This window comes from Callorhinus ursinus, unplaced genomic scaffold, assembly GCF_003265705.2.
Source record: "Callorhinus ursinus isolate GAN/ISIS: 27379988/994484 unplaced genomic scaffold, GSC_fseal_2.0 scaffold16, whole genome shotgun sequence".
NCBI classification, from domain to species: domain Eukaryota; kingdom Metazoa; phylum Chordata; class Mammalia; order Carnivora; family Otariidae; genus Callorhinus; species Callorhinus ursinus.
This window is the reverse complement of record NW_027397078.1, coordinates 24,214,763-24,238,353: the sequence shown is the minus strand read 5'-3', so window position 1 is coordinate 24,238,353 and position 23,591 is coordinate 24,214,763. Positions and strand designations below refer to the sequence as shown.

Here is a 23,591-nt window from a genome sequence, read left to right as displayed (position 1 = left end):
GCAGGAAAGCGCCAGCTCAGTGTGGGCGGCCCGCGGGGGCGAGAGGAGGGAGGCGCCGGGTTCCTCGCCGCGCAGGGAATCGGCCTTCGCTATCGCGATTGGGCGCCCAGCGGCGTGGGCTGGGAATCCTGTGCGCCGAGGCCGCCGGGCGGGGGCGCTCGGCTGGTCTCAGGCGTCTTTGAAAGTCTCACAGCCGGAAGCTGCCGACCCCTGGGGCCTGGAATTATCTCACAAAAGGTTTTCAGATTTTTTTTTTTCCGTGGGCTGGAAGTTCCTGAGGTTTTTAAATTTAATCTAATTTGCCATATCCTTTAGTCTCGAAAGGCCCTGACCCTCTCTGGGAATCAAATGTCCCTTAATGCTACTAGAAAAGGTAATAATGAGAGTAATGATCTAATTAGCAGGAGTACACTAATTAACAAAACACTAACACAGTGTTTACTATGTGCTCAGCTCTGATCAGAACTCCTTACACATATTCATCTAATCTTTCCAACAACCCAGGTAGGTGAGTACGATTATTCTTCCCAATCTAGTAGATGAGGAAATCGAGGCACGGAGAAGTAATTTGTACGAGGCCTCATGGAAAAAGTGGAAACCCGGAATCCAAACCGAGGTAGTCTGCCTTTAAAGCCTGTGATCTCGCCTAAATAATTGTTATACTGTCTCATAATGGGGGTATGCTTCATATTTCAATCTATATTACACGTCCTCACCCCCCATAGAAAGTGTAAATTTATACAGGCGGGCATCCAAAAGATTTTGGGGGTTTGTGTGAGGCCGCGTCGCGCCCTCCAGCCAAAGACCACTAGGAACACATCTGTAGTTGAACAAGTTGGGTTTATTATGCCTCACTGCTGCAAGGAAAACACACAACTTGGCACAGCAGGGCATCTCAGTGAGAGGGTGCTAGAAAAATTTATTATAAGATTTGGGCTGGGGCGCCTGGGGTGGCACAGTGAGTTAAGCATCAGGCTCTTAATCTCAGCTCAGGTCTTGATCTCAGGGTCGTGAGTTCAAGACCCCCGTTTGTCTCCACGCTGGGCATGCAGCCTACTTAAAAAAAAAAAAAAAAGGTTTGGGCTTTGGTTAGGTAATTTGGGGGTGAATTCAAAGAAGCCAGGCTTTGCTCTGGGTTGGGTGTTGTTAGGAAGTGAGGATAGTACCAAATCCCAGCTGTGAGTGCCAGGCCAACTTCCACATGTTAAGGGCTGCTTTTCCTTTTCTCAAGAGAATTGTATATTCCAAGCCATCCCTATCCCTATCCTCAAGGACAAATATTGAGAAGACTCTGAAGGCTCCGCATTTGTAATGGAATGGCACATGTATATAAAAGTGTGAAGTATAGTGATAAATTAGGGCAGATGTATTTATCTGAAAGAGAGAGAGCAGGGGGAGAGGCAGAATGAGAGAATTTTCAAGCCAACTCCCCGTTGATCCCACGACCCATGAGATCATGACCTGAGCTGAAAGCAAGAGTTGGATGCTCAACCTGACTGAGCCACCCAGGCACCCCAAGGCAGGAGTTCTTAATTCAAGGGGTATATGAACTTAGATGGGGAAAAAAATTACAACTTTATTTTCACTCATCTCTAACTGAACTTTAACATTTCTGTCACTTACAGTGTAGGCAACAAAGCACAGTAGTATCAGCAGTACCTGGGACTTAGTCACCAGTAGAAAGCACAGATACTTTCATACAGTGTTACAGTCATGGCAGACTTCTTGACATACCATTTCTGCTCCTTGACATACCATTTCTGCTCATTACCACCTCACAAATACAGTAGTTATTAGAGCGCTCGACTTATTTAACGCCTGAAGAGGACAGATTCCTATAATTTTGTTTTTGAAAATATTTTGACAGTGATTTCAATATAGAGTCCTTTGTGATCCTATGTGTTTTTTGTTATGCATTTATGAAATGTAATTCTTAGGAATCTCTCCATAGGGGTCCATGGCACCAGAAGAAAATGAAGAGCCCTTGGTTTAGTAGAAGAGACTAAGCAGTGACTAAGAATTTGGGAACTGCATCCAAATCGGAGTAATGCATCAAAGGATAGAAAACCAAAGGTGGAATCAGTACATTTAGTACACACCCTCTCACTTTACCATGGAGAGAACTGAGGTACCAAGAGGTTAAGGAACTTGCCCAAAGTCTCACTGCTATTCCATGATAAAACCAGGACAGAAAGCTCTTAAACAAGCATGTAAAATTCTCCACTCTCGCTAGACATGGAGGATTCCATACTTAGCAAGATGCCTCTGGCCCTCAATGAGCTTGGTGGGGTGACAGCCAGGAAAAATCATACATGAGAAGTACTGTGAAAGAAAAACATGTACGGTTTTATGGGACCTTGGAGACAGGGTGAAAAATTGTTGAAAAAGAGAGGGTGGAAAACTTCAGAGAAGAGGCATCAAATAGCTGGGGTCTTGAAAGATGAATAGATGTTTGCTGGCCGTAGGGAAGTCACTCCAGGAAGAGGAAATGGCATGATCAATGGTACAGAGTTGAAAAACTTTGGCTGATTTTGGTGAGAAGTTCTTGTTCTCACAGAGTCTAGAGAGGAATACTGGTGAAAGTTGGTGTTTTGATATTTGAAAGAGTGGACCGTAGATTGAGAAAACTCTAAGGAGTCTGGACTTCAGTGTGGAGGAAATGAAGTGTCCCTTAAAGATTTTAAGCTGGGGAGTCAGAAAGCTGGATTATTGCTCTACAGAATTAACTCGAGCTGTGGTGTGGAGGAGGACCAAGAGGACACAGAGACTGAAGGCTGGTGGACCAGTTAGAAGGCTATGGATAGATCCACTTGTCTTTTCCATGTCCCTCAGAATATTTGTAGTACATAAAGCATGTAAACTGTAAGCAACATTAACAGATCCATGATGCCTGCCTTTGTAACGTGTTCTGGAATTAGCCCAACATTCATATGGCACTTGAGTCTTGTCCAAATAGTGCAAGAATATAGATTATGACCTCAAATGCTGAATCTGTATACTTTCAGAGCACTTCATCATAAGGAAAATGAAGCGTTCTTCAAAGGCATCAGTTACTGGTGTTCCAAAATCGGATAATCCACGCTCAGGAAAAGACTACAAAATGCATCTGTCAAATATTGGAAAGAGAAAGGCAGTACAACAGTAAGTAGCCATCTTTCGCCCTTTATCATTTTCCACAACTGGTCGGTTTCCATACCGTATTCACCCAGCTAACATCAAACACTTCTTGTTTGTAAATTAGAGGTTTTTTAGTGTGTTTTAAAATTACTTTTGAATTGAATAGTAATTATTATAATTATAGTATTTCATAATTTGCAAAGCATGTTAACACACATTTCTTTGATCCTGACAACTCTGTGAAGCAGTCTTATTATTACATTTTATAAGTGAGGAAGCAGCAACTGGGAGAAGGTAAGTGATTTGCATAAGGTTAAACAACTAATAAATGGCATCAGCAATGATTTAAAGCTTTGTTTCCATATGTCAGGCTTTTTCTACTCTACATCTTATAGTCTGCATTTTGCCAGCCAATGGTGACCTTATACAGAAGTATCTACCTCTCTTCACATGTAGCCCTGTGAGGGGTAAGGATGGGATTGGGGGGTTTTGGAGAGGGTGATCCCTACAATCTGCTAGTACTGAGATGTGATCCAAAGTAAGATAATTCTCTGACCTGACTTGGATGAGCCGGTTTCAAGCAAAGATTAGAGAAAGGAGTTTCTTTTTTTAGGGCCTGGTTGTCTGTTCCCAGAAAAGAATTGGACCTACTGTAACTTTGAGTATTCTATATTCTATTTTCATAGCACTTGGACTAGTTGGACAGTGTTCTTAAGAACTAACTATAATGGAATCATTTTAGGTCATGGATGTTTTTAGAAAGCAAATTTGTCTCTTCTTACATTTTTAGTTATATATGCCTTTTGCTGATAAAGTTTTAGCCAGGACTTTTTTTAATCCTAAGGGAAATATTCTCAAATATCTTAAATCCTCATTCTGACTAGATTCTACAAATGACCAGTTCCAATTACCACATCCAAATGTTCCTCATTAGGTCAGTCTTAGGGTAGGGGATGGGAGAGTGCAGGGGGAAGAAGCATAAATTCAGAGTTCCCCAAGATTTTAGGAAAATGAAAACTACTTCATTAATGTTAACCTCTTGTTTTTCTTCTCAGAGCTAATAAAGATATTTCAGCTCAAAGGATCCAGAGAGCTTGGTTATCTCATATGGACAAAACAATATTTCAACTCCTAAAGCACACAGTTTGTGCAGCGGTATGTATTTTGCTTTTTGTTTTCGCTGACAGATTTAATTACTTGTAAGCTAAAAGGTCTGTTAAGTAAAGATAAAATATATAACCTTTTTTGTCTCTTATTTGAATCTAATAATAGTGCATGGGGTTCTGGGATTGCTTCTTTGGTTAACCCTAAATGAATATTTCTGGATTTATTTGTAAATAATGTAGGTGACTATTATTTCTTTTTCTGAAACCAAAATGATGTTTTTAAAAAATTCAATTTCTTGTTTGAAGATGTGGGACACTGATTGTCCAACAAGAAAAATCTCTGAATTAAAAGTGCCCTTACCTTCACCCAACAATTTCACTTCTGGGAATCCATTATACAATTTATGTACAATTTCATTGCAGTATTGTTTGTAATAGCAAAGAAATAAACCATATAATGTCAAACAATGGGATGCTGGTTAAATAAGTGTTGGTGCTTTCATGGTGTCAAACCTTGCGGCCTTGTATGTGATTCTACAGTACAAAGATAGCTAAGATATCTCATTAATGAAAAAGGCAAGTATAGAACAGTATGAATAATATGGTCCTATTTAAGTAAAAAAAAAAAAAAAACCCTAAGGTGCATATTCCCTCCCTCCCCTCTGCCAAAAAACAACTCTGGCAATGCTAGCAGAGTATAGAAAGCTTTCCTTCATATAATACCAAGTATTCTAAGAAAATCACCTATGATTATAATAGTTTATAATTAGTAATAGCCACATTAAGGTAATTTTAGCAGCTCTGAAAAAAATCATGAAGTCTGAGCCGTATGTACACTTCTTTACCATCTGACCCCCAGACCCATTTCTGATGCCAGTAAAAGCAGAATACCTCAGAGAAAACCCACTCAGGTAAACAGGTGACACTTCAGGTCCATAATCCATTGTCTTCACATACAGAACTTGCATTTAATTATCATAGTACTGGTTTTGTTATAACTTTAGATGCTTATAATAACAGAAAGAAGGAAATTAATTCTTTTTTAAAAATCTGGTATCCTAACACTTCAGGTTCCTACCTGACATTAATAATGATTTGTCATTTTAAAAACCCTTTGGTGTACATTTTTATGTGATTGTCATAGGCATAAAGGTTGGCAGGGTCATGTCGTGGGGCTTTAGAGTCAAAGAGACCTATGTTTGCATCCTGGCTTGTCCGCTTACTACCTGTATGCCTTTGAATAAGTTACAGACACTCCCAGAGTCTCAGCCTGCTCATTGGAAGGATGGAAATGATAATATTTGAATAATATTGCTGAGTTGTAAGGATTAAATGAGGTTATGTCTATAAGGCATGTAACAGAGTGTGTGGTATATAAAAGGTGCTTAAAAGCTAGTAACATTACTATTATCTTCCTCATTTTACAGTGATGATTCATTCAACATCAAATACTTGCTCAGCACCTGCTGTGTTCCAAGGACTGTACTAGATGCTAGGCATACATGGTAAAGAAGAAAGACAGGATCAGTACCTTCATGCAGCTTACAGTCTAGTGGAAGACACAGATTAGTTCATAGTTAATTACAATACATGGTGAAAAGTGTTGTCATGGGGAAAGAACAATGCCTGGGATGTCAAGGAGGGACACCTACTCCAACTTGGAAGTAACTGACTTAGGGTTACACAGTTGATGAATGGAAGAGCCAAGACTAGAACCCAGGTCTTCAGAACTCCAAGCCTGGTGTACTTTTCACTTTACCATGCCACCTCTGTTCTCAGTAAATTACATCTGGGTTGGGTACCATTTTCCATTTATAGCATCATCATCATCTATTTCAGGAATGTTGTGTGACACATGAAATACTGAAGAAAGTGAGCCCCTTAGAGGCTGAGCTCCTGAAAGATCCTAGCATGAAGTGTAAAGTTAGATTCAGGTAATATTTCTATGCTAATTTATTTCAAGAAGCACTTGTTAAAATGAAGAAACCTTAGAAATTTATTTTCTCAAGTCCTCATACGTTTTCAGGGTATAATTACAGAGTAAATGTGTTATTCTTACTTACATTTATTATGTGAGGAAACTGAGGCATGACTCTTGGGCCGAAAGCTGCCTTGAGAGTGGCTTATCTCCCATGATACGTCCAGTGTGACAGGTGAATGAGAATAATTGTGAGTGCACACACTCCACTGTGGCTCTTCCATCTCTGGAATCCATATCATTGCCCATTCTTTCCGCGCTCTGGCAGAGCCTTTACCCTGCCTGCAGGAAACTATGGGAACTATCTTAAGTATAGGAGGAGAAGTAACTAAGCCCCAAGCCTGATGCCAAATCACTAATTTTTGGTCTTTATTTCAGATTTAGTGGTGAAACATTTCCACCTTTCATCGTATTTAAAATTTTTCTTCATACTGAAGGCCATGGTAACAAGTATTTCAGTGGAAGAAATTTATTTAAGCCATCAAATGAGGTGATGTTTCATGATGTACATTTTATGTTGCTTTATTTTTTAAAGATTTTTATTTATTTGAGAGAGAGAGACAGAGATAGCAACAGAGAGCATGAGCGGGAAGGAGAGGGAGAAGCAGGCTCCCCGCTGAGCAGGGAGCCCGATGCGGGGCTCCATCCCAGGAGCCCGGGATCACGACCTGAGCCGGAGGCAGATGCTTAACCGACTGAGCCACTCAGGTGCCCCCATTTTATGTTACTTTCGCTTCTTAACATCTATGTAGTATCTGAATTGCATTCAAAGTGGACAGACTAAGTGTTTTCACCATTAAACAGCCCAGCAGCCGGGTAGTATTTTTTTAATCATCATGTTTCAGGGTGTCTCTGTTTATTAGCTAAAAAAATATTTGGAATGGATTACTTTTAAAGGCCCTTAAAAATACTCATCACTTTTCTTTGTATTTAATTTTGGCTTGTTCATGAGAGACTTTTAACTATGGGAAAGAAACTGAGGGTTGGTGGAGGGGGGGTAGGTGGGGGGATGGGGTAACTGGGTGACAGGCATTAAGGAGGGCACGTGATGAGATGAGCATGGGTGTTATACGCAACTGATGAATCACTGAACTCTACATCTGAAACTAATGATGTTCTATATGTTGGCTAACTGAATTTAAGTTAAAAGAAAAGAAAAAAATAAAATTTTGGTTTGTTAATAATGGACTAAAGTGGCCCATTGGTCAGGGCTTTTAAATTATGCAGAACATTTGATGCCATTTTATTTTAAAGACATTTTACCATGGCTTCTTTGATTCTGGTAGCATATTTAGAAAAAAAGTGTGCTGGACTATTGATTGAAAATGAAGTTTTAAAATATTTATCCTTCTTTATATGATTTCTCATACTTTTAAGTTTCATATATATTTACCATAATTGTGTCTACAGCATAGGAATCACCTGAGAATCTTGTTAAAATGTAGTTTCTGGTTCATTAGATCTGGGAAGGGACCTGAGATTCTGCATTTCTAACTGGTTCCCGGGTGCTGCCACTACTGCTGGTCCATGGACCCCACTTTTAATAGCAAGGATCTGCAGTGCTGCTACAGTGTAGGTTTTGCTCCTTTGGCCCTTAAACATGACTATGAGGAAAAAAACGTGCGCATTCTCATACTTAGCCTTTTATAAATCATACATCAAAGGTTATTTTCCTGTAGCCTTCTGGAGATATTTTACATGAAAAGTATGGCCCATCCCAAATCATCAGTACTGTCACATGTTCAGGATAGACCACTCAGCCTGGGAGTTTCTGATCAGATACAGGATGTACAGCATTTATTCTCTGAAGAATATTAGAAAAGAAAAAGAGACTGCTTTTCTCTGTGTTCTCAGGCAACATCAGAGAACATTTCATTCAGTTTCAGAATATATCAAATGGACTCTGTGTTTTCATATGGAATATGGTGTTCTGGAAACAGTATTTGTTCATTTGTATAGAATGACTTCGCATGCAAAAGTTGATATTTATCCTACGCTCAGGGAATAATTTCATGCCACATTCATGTACAGAATAAGCTTATCATTCCTATAAAATATCATCAAGTGTTGCTTTTCTGAGATTGCATGATGAGACTTTTCCAGGAACAGAAATTCTCCTGGGTCAGCTCCTGATGGCCCCTACTGTCTGCAGGCCAGAGCAAATGAGAAACTTAAAGGCTGTGACTGGAAAGGACTGTGTGTATATTAAAACTCATTAAAATGCTCTATAATAACTTTAGTTTTTATTTAAATTACAAAGTGACTGTTGGGAAAAAAGGAAATAGCACAGAGATTTTTAAAAAAGGAAACTGTGCCTCATGCCTTTCTCCTCTGCGCTGGGCCTTTCACTGGCCTGGGGTGAGCACTGCTAATAGTTTACTGTGTATCCTTCACTTTTTTGCCCATAAAAATGCTCACACAAATATGTTTTTTAAAAATTTTTGTTCTTATTATACAAATGTGATAACACTGTTTAGTTTGAGTTTTTCACTAAACATTCTGAGAGGATTTAAATGATGAGAACATGAAAGAACAGATTAGGATTCCTTTTTCAGCTTCATAACAAACTGGTAACACTTGGATTCACAGTTGATAGAAAACCTGTAGAAGGAGAATTTTTCTCACTATAAGTTTGTACCAGTCCTTTGAATGTAGAAACTGTGTTGAGCAAACTGATGCAAATTTCCTAAGTTCACTTCTTTCTCTCTCTTTTTTTAAAGATTTTATTTTTTTGAGTAATCTCTACTACACCCATCGTGGGGCTCAAACCGACAACCCCAAGATCAAGAGTCTCACACTCTACTGACCGAGCCAGCCAGGAGCCCCCACTTATTTTTAGTATGAAATAAATAAGTCAGTTTTAGTTCAGACGTGTAATTTAAGTTCACTGATGAACACAGTTTTGTTGTTGTTCTGTCTTTTCCCTGGTTCTTACTTCCAATACTAGTTTCATTTCCTTATCATTTCCCAACAATATTTCTCATGTATTTACACACACACACACACAGTAAAAACAAGTGAAAGGACATAAAATAGCCTAAACCGCTTTAGAGAAGAAGAACAAAGGTTTTCATTACCTGACTTCAAGGCTTAAAAAGCTGCAGTGATCCTGACAGTATTGTGATGACTTAAAGACAGGCATGTAAATCAATGAGATATAGGGAATTTAGAAATATGTGCACTCATAGATGATCAGTTGATTTTCATCAAATGTGCCAGATCAGTTCAAATGGTGCTAAAACAATTGGATAGCCATGTGTACAAAAAAGAGATCTCATTTCAGTTACCTACTTCGATGATCTATTTTCAGAGCAATGCTTATTTACAGAGGGTTGTCACTATAGTTCATCCTCCAGCTATATTTAGAATATTCTAAAGCCTTGCTACTCAGAGTGTGGTCTGCAGACCCACAGCACTGGCATCCCCTGGAACTTATTAGAAATGTGGACTATCAGCCCCCACCCTAGACCCACTGAATTAGCACCTGTGTTTTAACAAGACCCCCAGACGATCCTAGGCACAATATAGTTTGACAAGCACTGTCATAAAGGTGCCCCCCCCAACACACACCGTGGCCTGGAATGCCTCCAGGTAAATTGGCAGTTCTGAAACATTAATGTCCAGCAACCATTCGCTTAAATTGAAGATCCCTGTTCTTTTTGAGGATTGGGCATTTATGTAAAAAGGAAAAACATTATTATTAATAAGAGCTGCCCTTATTGAGCACTATCAAGTACTGTGTTAAACATTTTGTGTGCATTATCATTTAATTCTCATAAACTCTAGAATGTAGATTCTGTGGCTATCTTCCATTTTAAAAGACTAAGTCACTTGCCTAAGGTCTCACAGCTAGAAAGGGAAGGAACCGATATCAAAACCCAGTGATCCTGATTCCAGAGCCTGTGCTCATAACCACTCTTGAGTCAGGAAGCCTGCTCAATATGTTCTCTTATACGGCCCCCTGATAACTCCAGTGAGGTACATGTTATTCCCATTTTTGCCTGTGAGGAAGCTGGAACTCGGAGAGGCTTGTCAGGGGCAGAACTGAGGCTTGAATACTCCCCTGTCTATCTGCCGCCCTGTGCCCACTTCAAGGTTTAAACAACCCCAGCAGGTGTGCTGGTTTCGTGAATTTGGAGCCCATATATAACTGAACTGCTCCAGACCAGGAAACTCTGTGCCTGTGCAGGGATACCAGTTATTGCTACCTTCGTGAGTGAGAATTTCCAGCCGGGCGGGGAAGTGACTTGAGATAGTAGAGTAACTTCACGAGCGCAGGTATGGGGATCTAGGCCAGCACGGAGCTGCAGGCCTGTGGGGGCTTCTGGGCCACAGTGATGCCAGGTATCAGGGGAGGTGTCAAATTTAGAGATGCCCCCCTTTGACCTTTTGAGTCACCCACTAAGAATGCAACCTGCCTCTTGAATCCTAGTCTGATTGGCGGCTATCCTGGGCTCCTTGCCTCGTTTCCGCCCTTCCCTTTCACCTGGGCCTGGGCCCTTCTTAACCATCCCTTCCGACCCAGAAGCACTTTCCTGAAGCTGGTCATCTCCAGCAGATGCCGGAGAAAGAACATCCTGGCCATTGGAGGGCAAACTTTTTTCAAGCCCCTGTCGCAAGTGGGCAGCGAGCCTGCCCCATGCTGCCAGGCATAGGGTTTTTTTGGCTGGATACTGGGATGGGCCTGACACAGCTGAGCCACACAGCTGAGGCACTGTACAAATAAGGAAACTGGGGCTTGGAGAGGTTGTGGGTGGTGGCTGAGTGGAGTAGAGTGGGGAGGGACTGACAAGAAATACCCTTACGGAGTAACTTGAGCTAAAGTAAAATACAGTTATAGCTAAAGAAATTCTCAAAGCAGAAATTGTATAGTTTTCAGACATGTTCTCTGTACAGTTTATTTGCTTTTACCTTTAGTGTTACTGTGAGGATGGTTAATGAGAGCCCACAGGAAATTAATTGCAAGAAAGCATAATGGTGACACGTGCCAATACTGCCTTCTCTTTAAGATGCATACTGTATAAAGAAACTAATGAAATGGAAAACAAAGATGATCTGCCTAAAGGAACGTTCATCACATAAACAGTTGCTGTCCCTTCAATTTAGTGCCTTAGGAATAAAACTACAACCATTTGAATATTCTTTCATTTTCCGTGTGTGTCCATGTTCAAAGCTTTGGAATTAGAAAAATAAAAAATATTCTCAATAACAAAAGTGAAAAATGAAATGGAAAATACATTCAGGCTCATTGTTGTATTGTGTGTTAAGTAAAAAGAACACATTCCAAATTTCGATCTCGTCTCAAGTGGCCTCATATCAGCATTATAACCTGGAGTTCCCATGCTTTCACAAATACACATTCTGAGATACAAAGGGAAAGAGAAACTGATCTGGAATCCAAAGATACTTGAATTTTCATCTAAGCCAGTCTCCCTTCTCATAAGCATATACTTTGTGGCCAGAAGCACAGATATGTAATATAAATATGTGTTAGAAGAGTCAGCACATACTTATGGGGGGTGGGAACGAGGGTGGGGAGTACTTAAGTCTCTACTCACAGTCTATGTATAGCTCTTAGCAAAGGATGGGCGTTATGTGAAAGGGTATGGTACAAACAGGGCCAGATGAGATTTGGGCCTCCGTATTTTCTAGCATTCTTCTACCTCTGCCCTATCAGGGGCTGTCCTTGAGTACAAAATGCCAACATTTCAGAGAGAAAAAAAAAATGCTCTACTACTCTGGCCACAGAGAATGTCATCTGAAGGAGAGGGAGGCAATCTGAAACGTACATGTTTCCATTTGGGGGTGAGGTATTAACTAACACATAAAAGAGAGCTGGCCTTAGTAACACCTTTCGCTGCAGTTCCTAGGGTAACCTATTTAATAACCAAGGAAGTTTTCTCTGCCTTGACAGCACGAATGACGCTACAGATTTGTTTTGTTAAGGGCAAAGAACGTTTTTTAAGGGGGGATAAAAACAGATTTTTAAAACACTGTGGTTCTCTGAGGGTTGTAGACTCAGCTACTCCTCCAGCTACAATTTAAAACTATATATGGTTATGGAAACAAATTTTAAATGGTTTAAAAACTCCTATACAATCTTTTCTTTGTAAATACGGTCTTTTTATTGAATAGCAAGCTGCTAGAAGAAAGGAACAATATTTGATGTATTTGTCAGAAGAAATATGTAAAATATGCACTGATAATTGTTGCTATTATACTACTGTTTTAAAGGTCTATTTTCTATTCTCTTTATAGAGAGTGGCTGATGCTTGCAAAATGATGGGGAAAAAGAAGTTTTACCATCAAGTTATGGAAGATGAACATCTTTTCCAGAAATTCAAAATAACTGATGAAATAGATATTGTCACCCTGAAAGATTACATGCAAGTAAGGAATTGAGATTTAGATATTAGAAACAACAATTTTAAAAAACCTTCTGGGGGCATCTGGGTGGCTCCGTCGGTTAAGCATCTGCCTTTGGCTCAGGTCATGATCTCAAGGTCCTGGGATCAAGCCCCTTGTCCGGCTCCCTGCTTAGCAGGGAGCCCGTTTCTCCCTCTCCCTCTGCCCCACCCCCCCTCATGCTCACTCGCTCTCTTTCTCTCTCTCAAATAAATAAAATCTTTAAAAAAATTAATCTTTAAAAAAGCCTCCTGACCTTGTCCTCCAAGAAGAAAGTTTCATTTTTTTCACTATAGAAAAATACACACCATATAAAATGGTACAATTCAGTGACATTAAGTACATTCACAATGTTGTGCAAACACCACCACTATCTAGTTCCAGAACCTTTTTGTTGCCCCGAAAGGAAACCTCACATCTATTAAGCTGTCACTCCCCATTCCTCCCCATCACTCCAGCCCCTGTCAACCACTAATCCACTTTCTATCTCCTTGAATTTACCTATTCTGGATAGCTTGTATTAATGGAATCATATAATATTTGGCTTTTTGCATCTGGGGAGTGATAGCTAATGAATGTGGCCTTTCTTTTGGGGGCAATAGAAATGTTTTGGAATTAGATAGGTAGTGCTACTTTTAAAATGGTTAAAATGGTGAATTTTATATTATGTGAAATCAAGTACATGGTTTTGAAAGGGTGCATAATGGAGATTTGACCTAGTAAGGAAGGGTTCTATTAATATTTGGATTATTATTTGGATGCTTTGTAGTGCTCGCTTCGGCAGCACATATATTATTTGGATGCTTTGTGCTACAAGTGACAGAATACTCCCAACCACAAGAGGCTTAAACAACAAAGGACATTTATTGTCCCATGTCAGAAGTCCACAGATAGGTGGGTCCTGGGCTAGCTAATGCTAGCTCAAGGACATCAGGGTTCTGGGTCAGCTTCTCTACGGTGCTTCACATGGTGACAAGATGACTATCACATTCTTAACTTCCTTCAAAGGCAGGAACAAGGGGACTCTGAAGCATCGTTTTCCTTTTTATCGCAAGAAGAAAAATCTTTGGGGGTACTTGGGTGGCTCAGTTGCTTAAGCATCCAACTCTTGATCTCAGCTCACGTCTTGATCTCAGGGTTGTGAGTTCAAGCCCTGTGTTGGGCTCCACGCTGGGTGTGGAGCCTACCTTAAAAAAAGAAAAAGAAAAAAGAAAAATCTTTGCCAGAAGCCCCCAACAGACTTCCCCTCAGGTCCCATTGGTCAGAACTGGATCACATACTCCCCCTAACCTAATCACTGATAAAGGGAAATGGGATCATTTTCCATGATTGACTTAGAACAATCATGGTTCATGTGCTGGGGCCCTCCTTCCTGGAACATATTGCTGTTCCATACTTGGGGGAAAAAAAAAATCCGGGCTCTGGAGGCAAGGGAGAAGTGGGAAATGGTTGATGGGCAGGCAATCAACAATGTGTCACAGCGTCAGTCTGGGGCTGAGCAGGTGTTGCGCCCCAGGAAGAGGCTCTGTGGTAGGAGGAACTGCAGGGCCGGAAAGCAGGTCTGTGGGGTAGAGAAGAGGGAGCAGAGGGTTTGGTATGTAGGCAGCCTGGAGGGCTGGGAAGAGAGCATCAGGCATGGGCAGCTGGGTGGCTCAGTTGGTTAAGCGACTGCCTTCAGCTCAGGTCATGATCTTGGAGTCCCAGGATGGAGTCCCGCATCAGGCTCCCTGCTCAGCAGGGAGTCTGCTTCTCCCTCTGACCCTCCCCCCTCTCATGTGCGCGCTCTCTCTCTCTCATTCTCTCTCTCAAATAAATAAATAAAATCTTTAAAAAAAGAGAGAGAGAGAGAGAGCATCAGGCAGGCCTTTTGACCACAGCAAGGTGTTTCTTTTTCTTGATCCTGTGTGCAAGTAGAAGCTGGTGCTTCTTAATGGGTTAAGAAATCAGGTGATCTAATGAGTGAAGAGATCTGTCTGGCTGCAGTGTAGGAAATGGATTAGAGGATAGCAAGAGCCTTCTCCTAGTTTGGATGTTCCTGCTGTATCTCAGGAGAAATGGTGGTGTCTTGGCGGAGGGCTGTGAGGCTGAAGACACGAGAGGTAAGTAGAGAGTAAAAGCAGTGGGCCTTGGTGACAGACGGGGGCCAGCTAAGGAGAGGTGTCCAGCATGGCTCCTAGGTTCCTGGTTTGCATAACAGGCTGGACAGCAGTACTAAGTCAGGAAACTTAAACTAGATACCTGATTAATAATAATAGCAAATACTCAGTAGTACCAATTCCTTTTCTTCTCATAACAACCCTAAGAGGTAGGTACTATTATTACCACCATTTTACAAGTTCTAAAGATGCAAGGGATCCCAAAATTCTGACTCATAATAATAATAATAACATATGGCCTTAACTATTCACTCAGTTGCTTCATTGTGACACATGAAATTAATGCACTGCCTTAGAGACTCCCAATTGTGCTTTATTTCCTTTAGAGTCTTAATCTGGAAAATGAGGGGATTGAACCAGGAAATAAGTAGCACTTGGGGATGCCAACTATCTTTGCTAAGGACATGGGTCACATACTTGCAGACTGTGACTATGCCAAGGATTGGTGTCATAGGAAGAAGTCCCAGATAGACATATTGGGAGAGAGAAACTTGATGATTGCTGACTTTTTTTTTAAAGATTTATTTATTTATTTGACAGAGAGAGACACAGCAAGAGAGGGAACACAAGCAGGGGGAGTGGGAGAGGGAGAAGCATGCTTCCCGAGGAGCAGGGAGCCGGATGCGGGGCTCGATCCCAGGACCCTGGGATCATTATCTGAGCTGAAGGCAGACGCTTAACAACTGAGCCACCCAGGCTCCCCAGATGATTGCTGACTTTTATTGAGCCCCTTATGGAAACAGCACTGTTGTTGGCTCTTTTAAAAAAAAATTTTTTTTTATTTGAGAGAAAGAGAGAGACAGAGAAACAGAGCACAAGCAGGTGGAGGGGCAGAGGGAGAAGCAGACTCCCCACTGAGGAGGGAGCCTGACGCCGGGCTCCACCCCAGGACCCTGGGATCATGACCTGAGCGAAGGCAGAAGCTTAACCACTTAACCACTTAACCGACTGAGCCACCCAGGCACCCCTTGTTGGCTCTTTTTGTGCATATTATCTCCTTTAATCTTCAAGTGTATAGATTATGTGACCTTTTAACAGATGAGAACAATGGAGTTTAATAAGATTTTTAAAAACTTGGGGCACCTGGGTGGCTCAGTCGTTAAGCATCTGCCTACGGCTCAGGTCATGATCCCAGGGTCCTGGGATGGAGCCCCACATTGGGCTCCCTGGTCTGCAGAGAGCCTGCTTCTCCCTCTCCCTCTGCCTGCCGTTCTGCCTATCTGTGCTCTCTATGTCTCTGTCAAATAAATAAAAACTAATGATGTAATGTATGGTGATTAACATAACAATAAAAAATTTTAAAAAATAAAATCTTTAAAAAAGAAAAAAAGATTTTTAAAAACTTGCCCAAAGTCACATATCTAAGTACAGAGCAGGTCATTGACAGTTCTGAGATGTTTACTCATTTTACTACTCCACTCTCAGCAAGTAAAATATACAGGCAGTCCTCACTTTGTGCGGTAGTGCAGGGCCATAAAATGACTGTTCAGGGGTGCCTGGCTGACTCAGTCGGTGGAGCGTGCAACTCTTGATCTCAGGGTTGTGGGTTCAAGCCCCACATTGGGTGTGGAGATTTTTTAAAAATAAAATCTTTTAAAAAATGACCGTGCAAGCTGAAACCATGCAAAGCAAACTTAATAATTGATGTGAAAAATCACGATTGTTCCATGCCTTTCAAAAAAATCTTGTCAAAACATTAAAAACTCTCTTATTGTCTGTTATAAATATATAGGAAAATGAAAAACAAAACATTTATTACGCTATAATTTAAAACATTGGAAACATTGAGGAGGAAAAGTGTTTTCTTTGTAAAAAACTTATCAACTGTAAATATACTAAAAACCATTGAATTATATACTTTATATGGGTGAATTGTATGGGATGTGAATCTCAATAAAGCTTTAAAAAAGCACTGTATGAGGAGTAGTTTAAACAGTGCTTGCCTTCTTGTTCTTCTCATGTAGCTTATAGTACATAGTGAGCATCTCTTCCATGCCTTGGTGAATTGTCACACTCCTAAGTTCGGATTACCTACCAACATTTTATCCTTTACGCTTTAAAAGTTGTGAAATCTCTCAAAGTTCCTTTAATGTGAAGAGTCTTTTTTTGTCAATGTCACTTCCTCTGGGACAGCTTCATCCTTTTCGTCACAACCACTTTCCTCATTTATGTTGCCAAGTTCACCTTCAGCACGTTCCTCTAGCTGCCCACCCGCAGTCTCTTGAATGATGGCAATGTCAATATCCCCTTGTCACCTATTTCTTCTAGAACTCCATTTACATTTGATTTGAATTTCATTTCATTTTGGTTTCTCTTTTGGCCTATTCTTTTGATTATCTTTTTTTTTTTTTTTGGTAAAATGGCACAGGGGTTTATCACTGGGAGACAAAGAGGTGATACAACTAAATAACAGATCTTCAGTGACCAACTGCTGACACTTTGGAGGAAGGGACATGATTTGTCACTCATCACCACACACATCTGTTATCTCTGTAGTGATCTATGGACTGGAGAGCTATCAGCAAAGTTTGTACTTTATGCAGTTAAGTTATACTGGGGAAACTGAAATTTGAGACGAGTTGTTGGAGGACTAGGCTTATTCAATCAAATGGTAGTAATTAAAATTTGTGCATGCCTAAATGATACAAAAGAAAGACTGCTTGTCGTCTGCCTTCAGCTCAGGTCATGATCCCAGGATCCTGGGATCGAACCCCACATCGGGCTCCCTGCTCTGCGGGAAGCCTGCTTCTCCCTCTCCCACTCTCCCTGCTTGTGTTCCTGCTCTAGCTATCTCTCTCTCTGTCAAATAAATAAATAAAATCTTAAAAAAAAAAAGACTGCTTGTATATGCAGTGCGTGCTCACATGTGTGTGTGTGAGATATACCCTAAATGCCTAGCTGATAAGCATTGTAGATCCTCCGGCCCTATTCCTGTCTCTTAAATGAACATTTTATAAGGTTGCATCGATTATATATATTTGCATTTTAACATTCCTAATTTGATATTTTAAATTAAAAAAATAAATAAATACAAGTGGGATTTCTACAAAGCTCCAAATGAAAATTGTGAAATTTGCCACTTAGTACCAGAGGTGAACTCATTATTCTTATAACAAGGTTTGTGCAAATGTCCTCTCAACCCAAGCATGTTATGAACAAGCACTACCAGGTATGCAGATCATGTATTTGGCATTAAAATGTTTATTCATTAAATAAAATAAAATGTTTATCATTAAAGATTTAGTGAGTGTGGTACTATGAGCGTGATACTGTGTGACAAGGATCATGCCTTCTCGTGGGGGAGCTAAGTACACAAACAGCTAAAACGTCAAGTAGTCAGGAATAAGCCATAGAAGAAAGTTGCTGATAAAGTTCAGAGATGGGATCAAGGAATGCATTTTGGATGAAGTGACAATGGACATTTGAACCTTGGGAAATGTGTCTAAAAACATTCTGGAGTACCCACAACTGATCATTCTTACTTGTTTTTTCCATATAGTATTCCAGTCTCCTGGATGAGACCCCGGCATCTTCTGGTGGCAGAAACAACTACTGGCGAAAATTAAACCTCAAAAACATCCCCAGGACAATGATAATATATGACATAGTTGATTATGCAGAGTCTGGAATAATCTCAAACCGTCTACAAAAAGAAATGAAGTATCTATTACAGAGACCACAAACAGAAGAGATGCGTCAACACCAGCTACAGATTGTTTCTGAAGTTAGGTAAAAGTGATATTTTAATGGGGTCACAATACTAGGGGCATTTCTGAAAATGTTCACATTCTGCCAAATAGCTCATGAAAGATAATAATAAGGCATATGGGAAAAATAGGGTTGGGGCAGATTGCTCAAAATGTAGGCATCTCTGTAAACAGAGCACTAACAAAAAGGACAACTGGAACCTGGGGAGATAACTTGTACCACCAGACAGGCAGCTCAGGACGGCTTCAGGCCACCACAGCAAATATAAAAAATGTACGATGAGAGAGCAGAAATGCTGGCCACTCTTTAATTAGAGCAGGTAGTGGGTACGGAGATAATGCAGATGGAAGTGGAGCCCTGGGCTAGTGTGGTTGCCTTTTAAGTGGACATGAGAGGCAGTGCAACCTGCCAATAACCAACCCCCCCTCCCAAGGCAGGGAGCATGGGGAACGGCAGTCAGGGTGGACTGGGGGGTGGGGGGTGCCTCTGGAGAGAGAGCCCTAGATGCAGGTGCTAATTCTTGTTTTCATAAATACAGCCAAAAGGGCTCCCATTGCCTGTGCTGCACACAACTGAGGACCTTTTCCTTTTCTACTGAAGGTTATAATTCTACTCTTGTGATTCCGGCTCCCCTTGCTGAGGACAAATTGCATATAAATTACAGTGACATTATTCCCTTCTTTAGCAATAGCATGTGAGCCAATTCACATTATAGAAACTCATGTTGTAGCAAAATAGACTGTATTATGATCTGAAACAATACGGACAGAATATGCTCCAATTACATTCCTTTTTTCTTTCCATTACAAGTCTCACCTAGCCCATCTTATTTACAAATGAAGCTTTCTTAAGAAAAAAAGAAAGAGATAATCAGATTGAAGAGGATCTATTGGTAGTCTATTTCCACAGAGTCATATTTGAAATGAAAAAATACTCCTTTAGTACATGAAGACACTGGTGATCCACTGTCAGGCACACACTGGGTTTTTTCCAGGGCTAGAGATGAGTGGTGCTGACCCAATAATATAATTTAGCCCATATATTTTATGATCAAGGCTGTACATTTGCCAGACAGATGGCCTGGTGTAGGGTGTCGTCTGTCATCATGAAATAGATTTTCTCTAACTCATCTATATAAGTACTGAATATAGAACTTAACCCTATTACCACCAAGGTCAAATAAATGGTGTAATTTTCCCTGCTACCATATATAACCCCAGGTTCCCTGCTATTTGGACTCTTGCTAGTGATTATCTAAGAATGAGTCATCTGAAGAGCCAAATGAAGTAGCCAAATCCTAAATCAATTAAAGAGGGAAAAGTACTTTCTTACAGATTTCTTTGAATGCAGTGTTAGTTTGGGATCTCCCAGGAGATCAAATATTTGGATATGAGTAGTCTATTTGGGAGGTGATTCCCAGAACCACTGATGAAAGGGAAACAAGGAGGGGCAGGCAGCCAAAACAGTGTGTGTTAGCAAACAAGTTACTTCTGCGGGTAAGTGGAGCTTAATCCCTTCTGGGAATGTCCAAGCCATTGCAGAAGGTGCGACTCAAGTTATCCTGCGGGGGCAAGGGAGTTGGGATATTTATACACGGATGTACATCAGGCACTGGCTAAGGACTGTTTAGGAGGGGAAGTATTAATTCTCAGGCACTTTCCCCGCACATGGGCCCTTGTTTTCACAAGAAAGCTGTTATGCTGAGCAAGGCTGATACTGGCGGTTGCAAGTTGGGCCTATGTGCTTTGCAGTGGTGAGGCCTGGGGGGCTATGGGCACAGCACCACCTGTATCTGATCTCAACACTGATAAGAACAGCTTGTTTTTTCAGCCATTATGAAATTTAACACCTTTTTGTGTTAGTATATGGTGTGTGGGAGTGTATGTGTCTGTATATATATATATATATATAATTCAAATGACTACTACATGGTATTTTCCAGGAACACCGATTTTAAATTGATACCATGTTTTATAATTTTCATCATCATCGTGATCCACATCATCATTTTTACACCTTCATATGGCACAAATAAAGAACTACGCCATATAATTTAAGCAGAAATGGTAACTCTGGCCTAAAAACTTGCATGCAATATTGTTCCAGATACTGAGGCCTATGATCTAGTTGCTGGAAGATGTTTTAATAAAATTTGCAACTTGCTTTACATTTAAATGTTATTTGGTGCATTTTTTTCTGTCTGTAATTCAAATCTTTTCTAGATGCCCTTCATCCTTTTCAGCTATCAAACCTTTATATCGGCCCTACCAACAGCAGAATCAAATTAAACATCTGGGTCGTCGATCCAAACAAGCTCAAATGAAAGTTGAAAAAATGAAAAAAGCCTATAAGATGGCTAAAGAAAAAACTGCTTCCATGGGGACGGTAAGTTGAACTTGTACTGAATTCATTGTTTTGGACACTATTCAAACTGTAAGTCATTCTACTTGTATAAGTAGAATTTCCTAATCTACAAGTTCAAGGCTGAAACACCTTTGGTATGTACTTGGATAGTATAAAGCTGTGTTCCTCTTGGTAACATATGTTTTAAAAATTCTTCAACAATATGGCTGACCTGATAAATACTGGCTGTTGTGGCTCATCAATATGAGGGGGCCAAGAACAGTAGTCTCTGTATGTTGACACTGTTGATTCAGCACATCTCAAATGTTGCTTTTCTCAAAATAAAAGTCATTTCTATCCAAGCTTTTTAAAAACTGTATTTGTAAAGTCAGCCTCAGTACATTCCTACGTGGTGGGATATTTGCAACTAACATGTATTCACATATTGCTTTGTCATTTTTTTAAAATCTGCTGTAAATGTTTGGAGATGAGGCTAAGTATAAACAGCCAATATAAAAACAGAAAGTAGTAAAAACCAAATGTAAAATCCTTTCCTCTTTTGTTTATACTTCTACCTAGGAACCACAAACGGACACATGAGGTACAAAGCAGCGACAATCATCTTCTCTACCCCATCTTTTGACATTGTGAAAGTTGATGAGCTCATGCCAGATGAGGAATTGGAAAAACAAGAAAAGGAGTTGTTTGCCTGGTATCAAGACTTGTATATTAATAGTCTTCCGTCATGTTAATATGTAGCTAACTGATAGAAAGCCAAATTATTTAACAATCTGCTTGTCTTGCTAAGATGCATATTAAAGGAAAAGGAAATACATAAACAAGCCTTCAGGATGCTCTCTTAACCAAATGTGTGACCGATTTTTAAGCCCTTTTAGTATCCATGAGTACTAATATTTTTTTACTGACAGAATTTTAGTCTGAATAATGATTTCTACTAGATGCCCTCGAACTAGCTGTATACAGTTTTACTCAAGAAATGATGAGTAAGTTAGTCCCTGGAACTTTTACTCAATTTTGATTTTCCTTTGTTTTTAAAAACATCTAAACAGGCCATGCTTAGCATAAATATTAGAATTCACAGAATAAAAGGCTATTCTTGAGTCAGCTTCTAGTGCCTTTTTTTTTTTAACTGGCATGTTGTTTTTACAGAGCACCTTTTGATTGACCTATTCTGAATTATAATAAAAATAATAATGAATTTGTTACTACAGTAGGCATGACATAGCATACCTAATCATTATGGAGGATTGTAAGGACCTGGGGCAGAATGTCTCATCTGCTTCAATGATGTATTTGGATATTTTTCAAGTATAAAAATTGTTTTGAATAATATTTACCAATCTCCTTTTGAATTGATTATTTTATTCCTGATACAGTACAAATTATTGATCCTTTTTTGTGATCTAGGCTGTTGGATTATATCAAACCTTACCAGGGACTATGATAATTAAACAAAGTGCATTCTTTATTGAACTGTAAAAATACAATTTTTGATTTTGGTTAACATGTAAGATATGGAGGTTGATTGCTGATTTAACTCAGGCAAGCAGCCTATAAATGGATCTCGTTCTCTGTAAAAACATTCTCTTAAATGATAAGGAATATTGGGGTAAATGTGTATGATTCCCACTAGAATATAGTTAACATAAACATGTACTCTACCATATTAATATATTATCATTTGATACCCAAAAATAGGATGGATAATCCCCTTGTTTTCAGAGCTTGTACTGGACGCCGGTTGAATAGAAAACACGTATTTGTCCTCATGAGTCACACATACTCATTCGTTAAATTAGGAAGCAGTCCCTCATTCAATCAAACGTATATGGGGTTCAGTCTACCCATAGTATGTGCTAAGGAAGATTTCAGGTAAACAAGATGAAAGAAAAAGACAAAGGAAGGACGAACTCTTGACGTTTCAGGGCGCCCACTTCTCATATTTCATTAGCTCTGACTTTGTCCCATTGTAAGGCCTAGCTACAAGGGAGGCTGGGAAATGTACACTTGTTTTGGGCAGTTCTGTACCCAACTAAAATTCTATTGTTATAAAAGAAAAGGATAATGGATATTAAGGCATAAGTAGCATCAGCTGCCAGACAGAGATCAGGTCTTCTATTGATTATTTTAACTCACATTAAACAGTATAACCACATCACAGAAAATCTTTTTAAAGGTAGAATTACACATAATCTCATCACTGTAATATAACAACTGTTTTCATTTGCTTATATCTTTCTAAATACATATTTTCACTTGGTTGTAGTCATAAATACAATAGATTTAAAATTTTTACTTAATATATTATACCTTAAACATAGTCCATTTAAAAAAATAATTTTTAATGGCCACATGATAGCCCATTGGGTTGATGTAGCATAATTTACTTAAGCATACCCATATCATTGGATAATTCCATGATTCTAATTTTTCATTGTTGTTGCTAATTAACCCTAGAGTGAATATCTTCATACAATCTTTTTTCTTTCAGTTATCTTTCTGTTACTTATTTTTGACCTAATTGCACTGTAATCAGAATACGTGGTTTGTATGATACTGATTCTGGGAAACTTGTTGACTTTATAGCTAAGTATATGGTCAGTTTTCATAAATGTTTCTTGCACTCTGAAGAAAAAAATGTACATTTTTCTCTAGTTGGATACAAGATTCTATTCATGCCCTTTTGATCAAGCTTATTAATCAGATTATTTATATTTTCTATATACTACTAATTTTTGGTTTATGTGACAACAATTG

The 23,591-nt window shown here is 39.7% G+C and overlaps 1 protein-coding gene across 2 annotated transcripts; it reads left to right on the top strand.

Annotated features, from left to right (window-relative positions):
- Window positions 1-42: 42 nt before the first annotated feature.
- Window positions 43-22,065, top strand: CUNHXorf58 (chromosome unknown CXorf58 homolog). Of its 2 annotated transcripts, none has more exons than XM_025857813.2 (9): window positions 43-237; window positions 3,006-3,141; window positions 4,173-4,272; window positions 6,063-6,157; window positions 6,580-6,691; window positions 12,460-12,591; window positions 18,262-18,491; window positions 20,693-20,855; window positions 21,393-22,065. In XM_025857813.2, exons 2-9 carry the CDS (start codon window positions 3,026-3,028, stop codon window positions 21,411-21,413), a joined length of 969 nt encoding a protein of 322 aa, XP_025713598.1. In that variant the 5' UTR covers window positions 43-237; window positions 3,006-3,025; the 3' UTR covers window positions 21,414-22,065. The 2 variants fall into 2 exon arrangements, with proteins under 2 accessions (XP_025713598.1, XP_073758075.1); XM_073901974.1 differs by lacking the exon at window positions 43-237 and adding an exon at window positions 275-373.
- The last annotated feature ends 1,526 nt before the right edge of the window (window positions 22,066-23,591 follow it).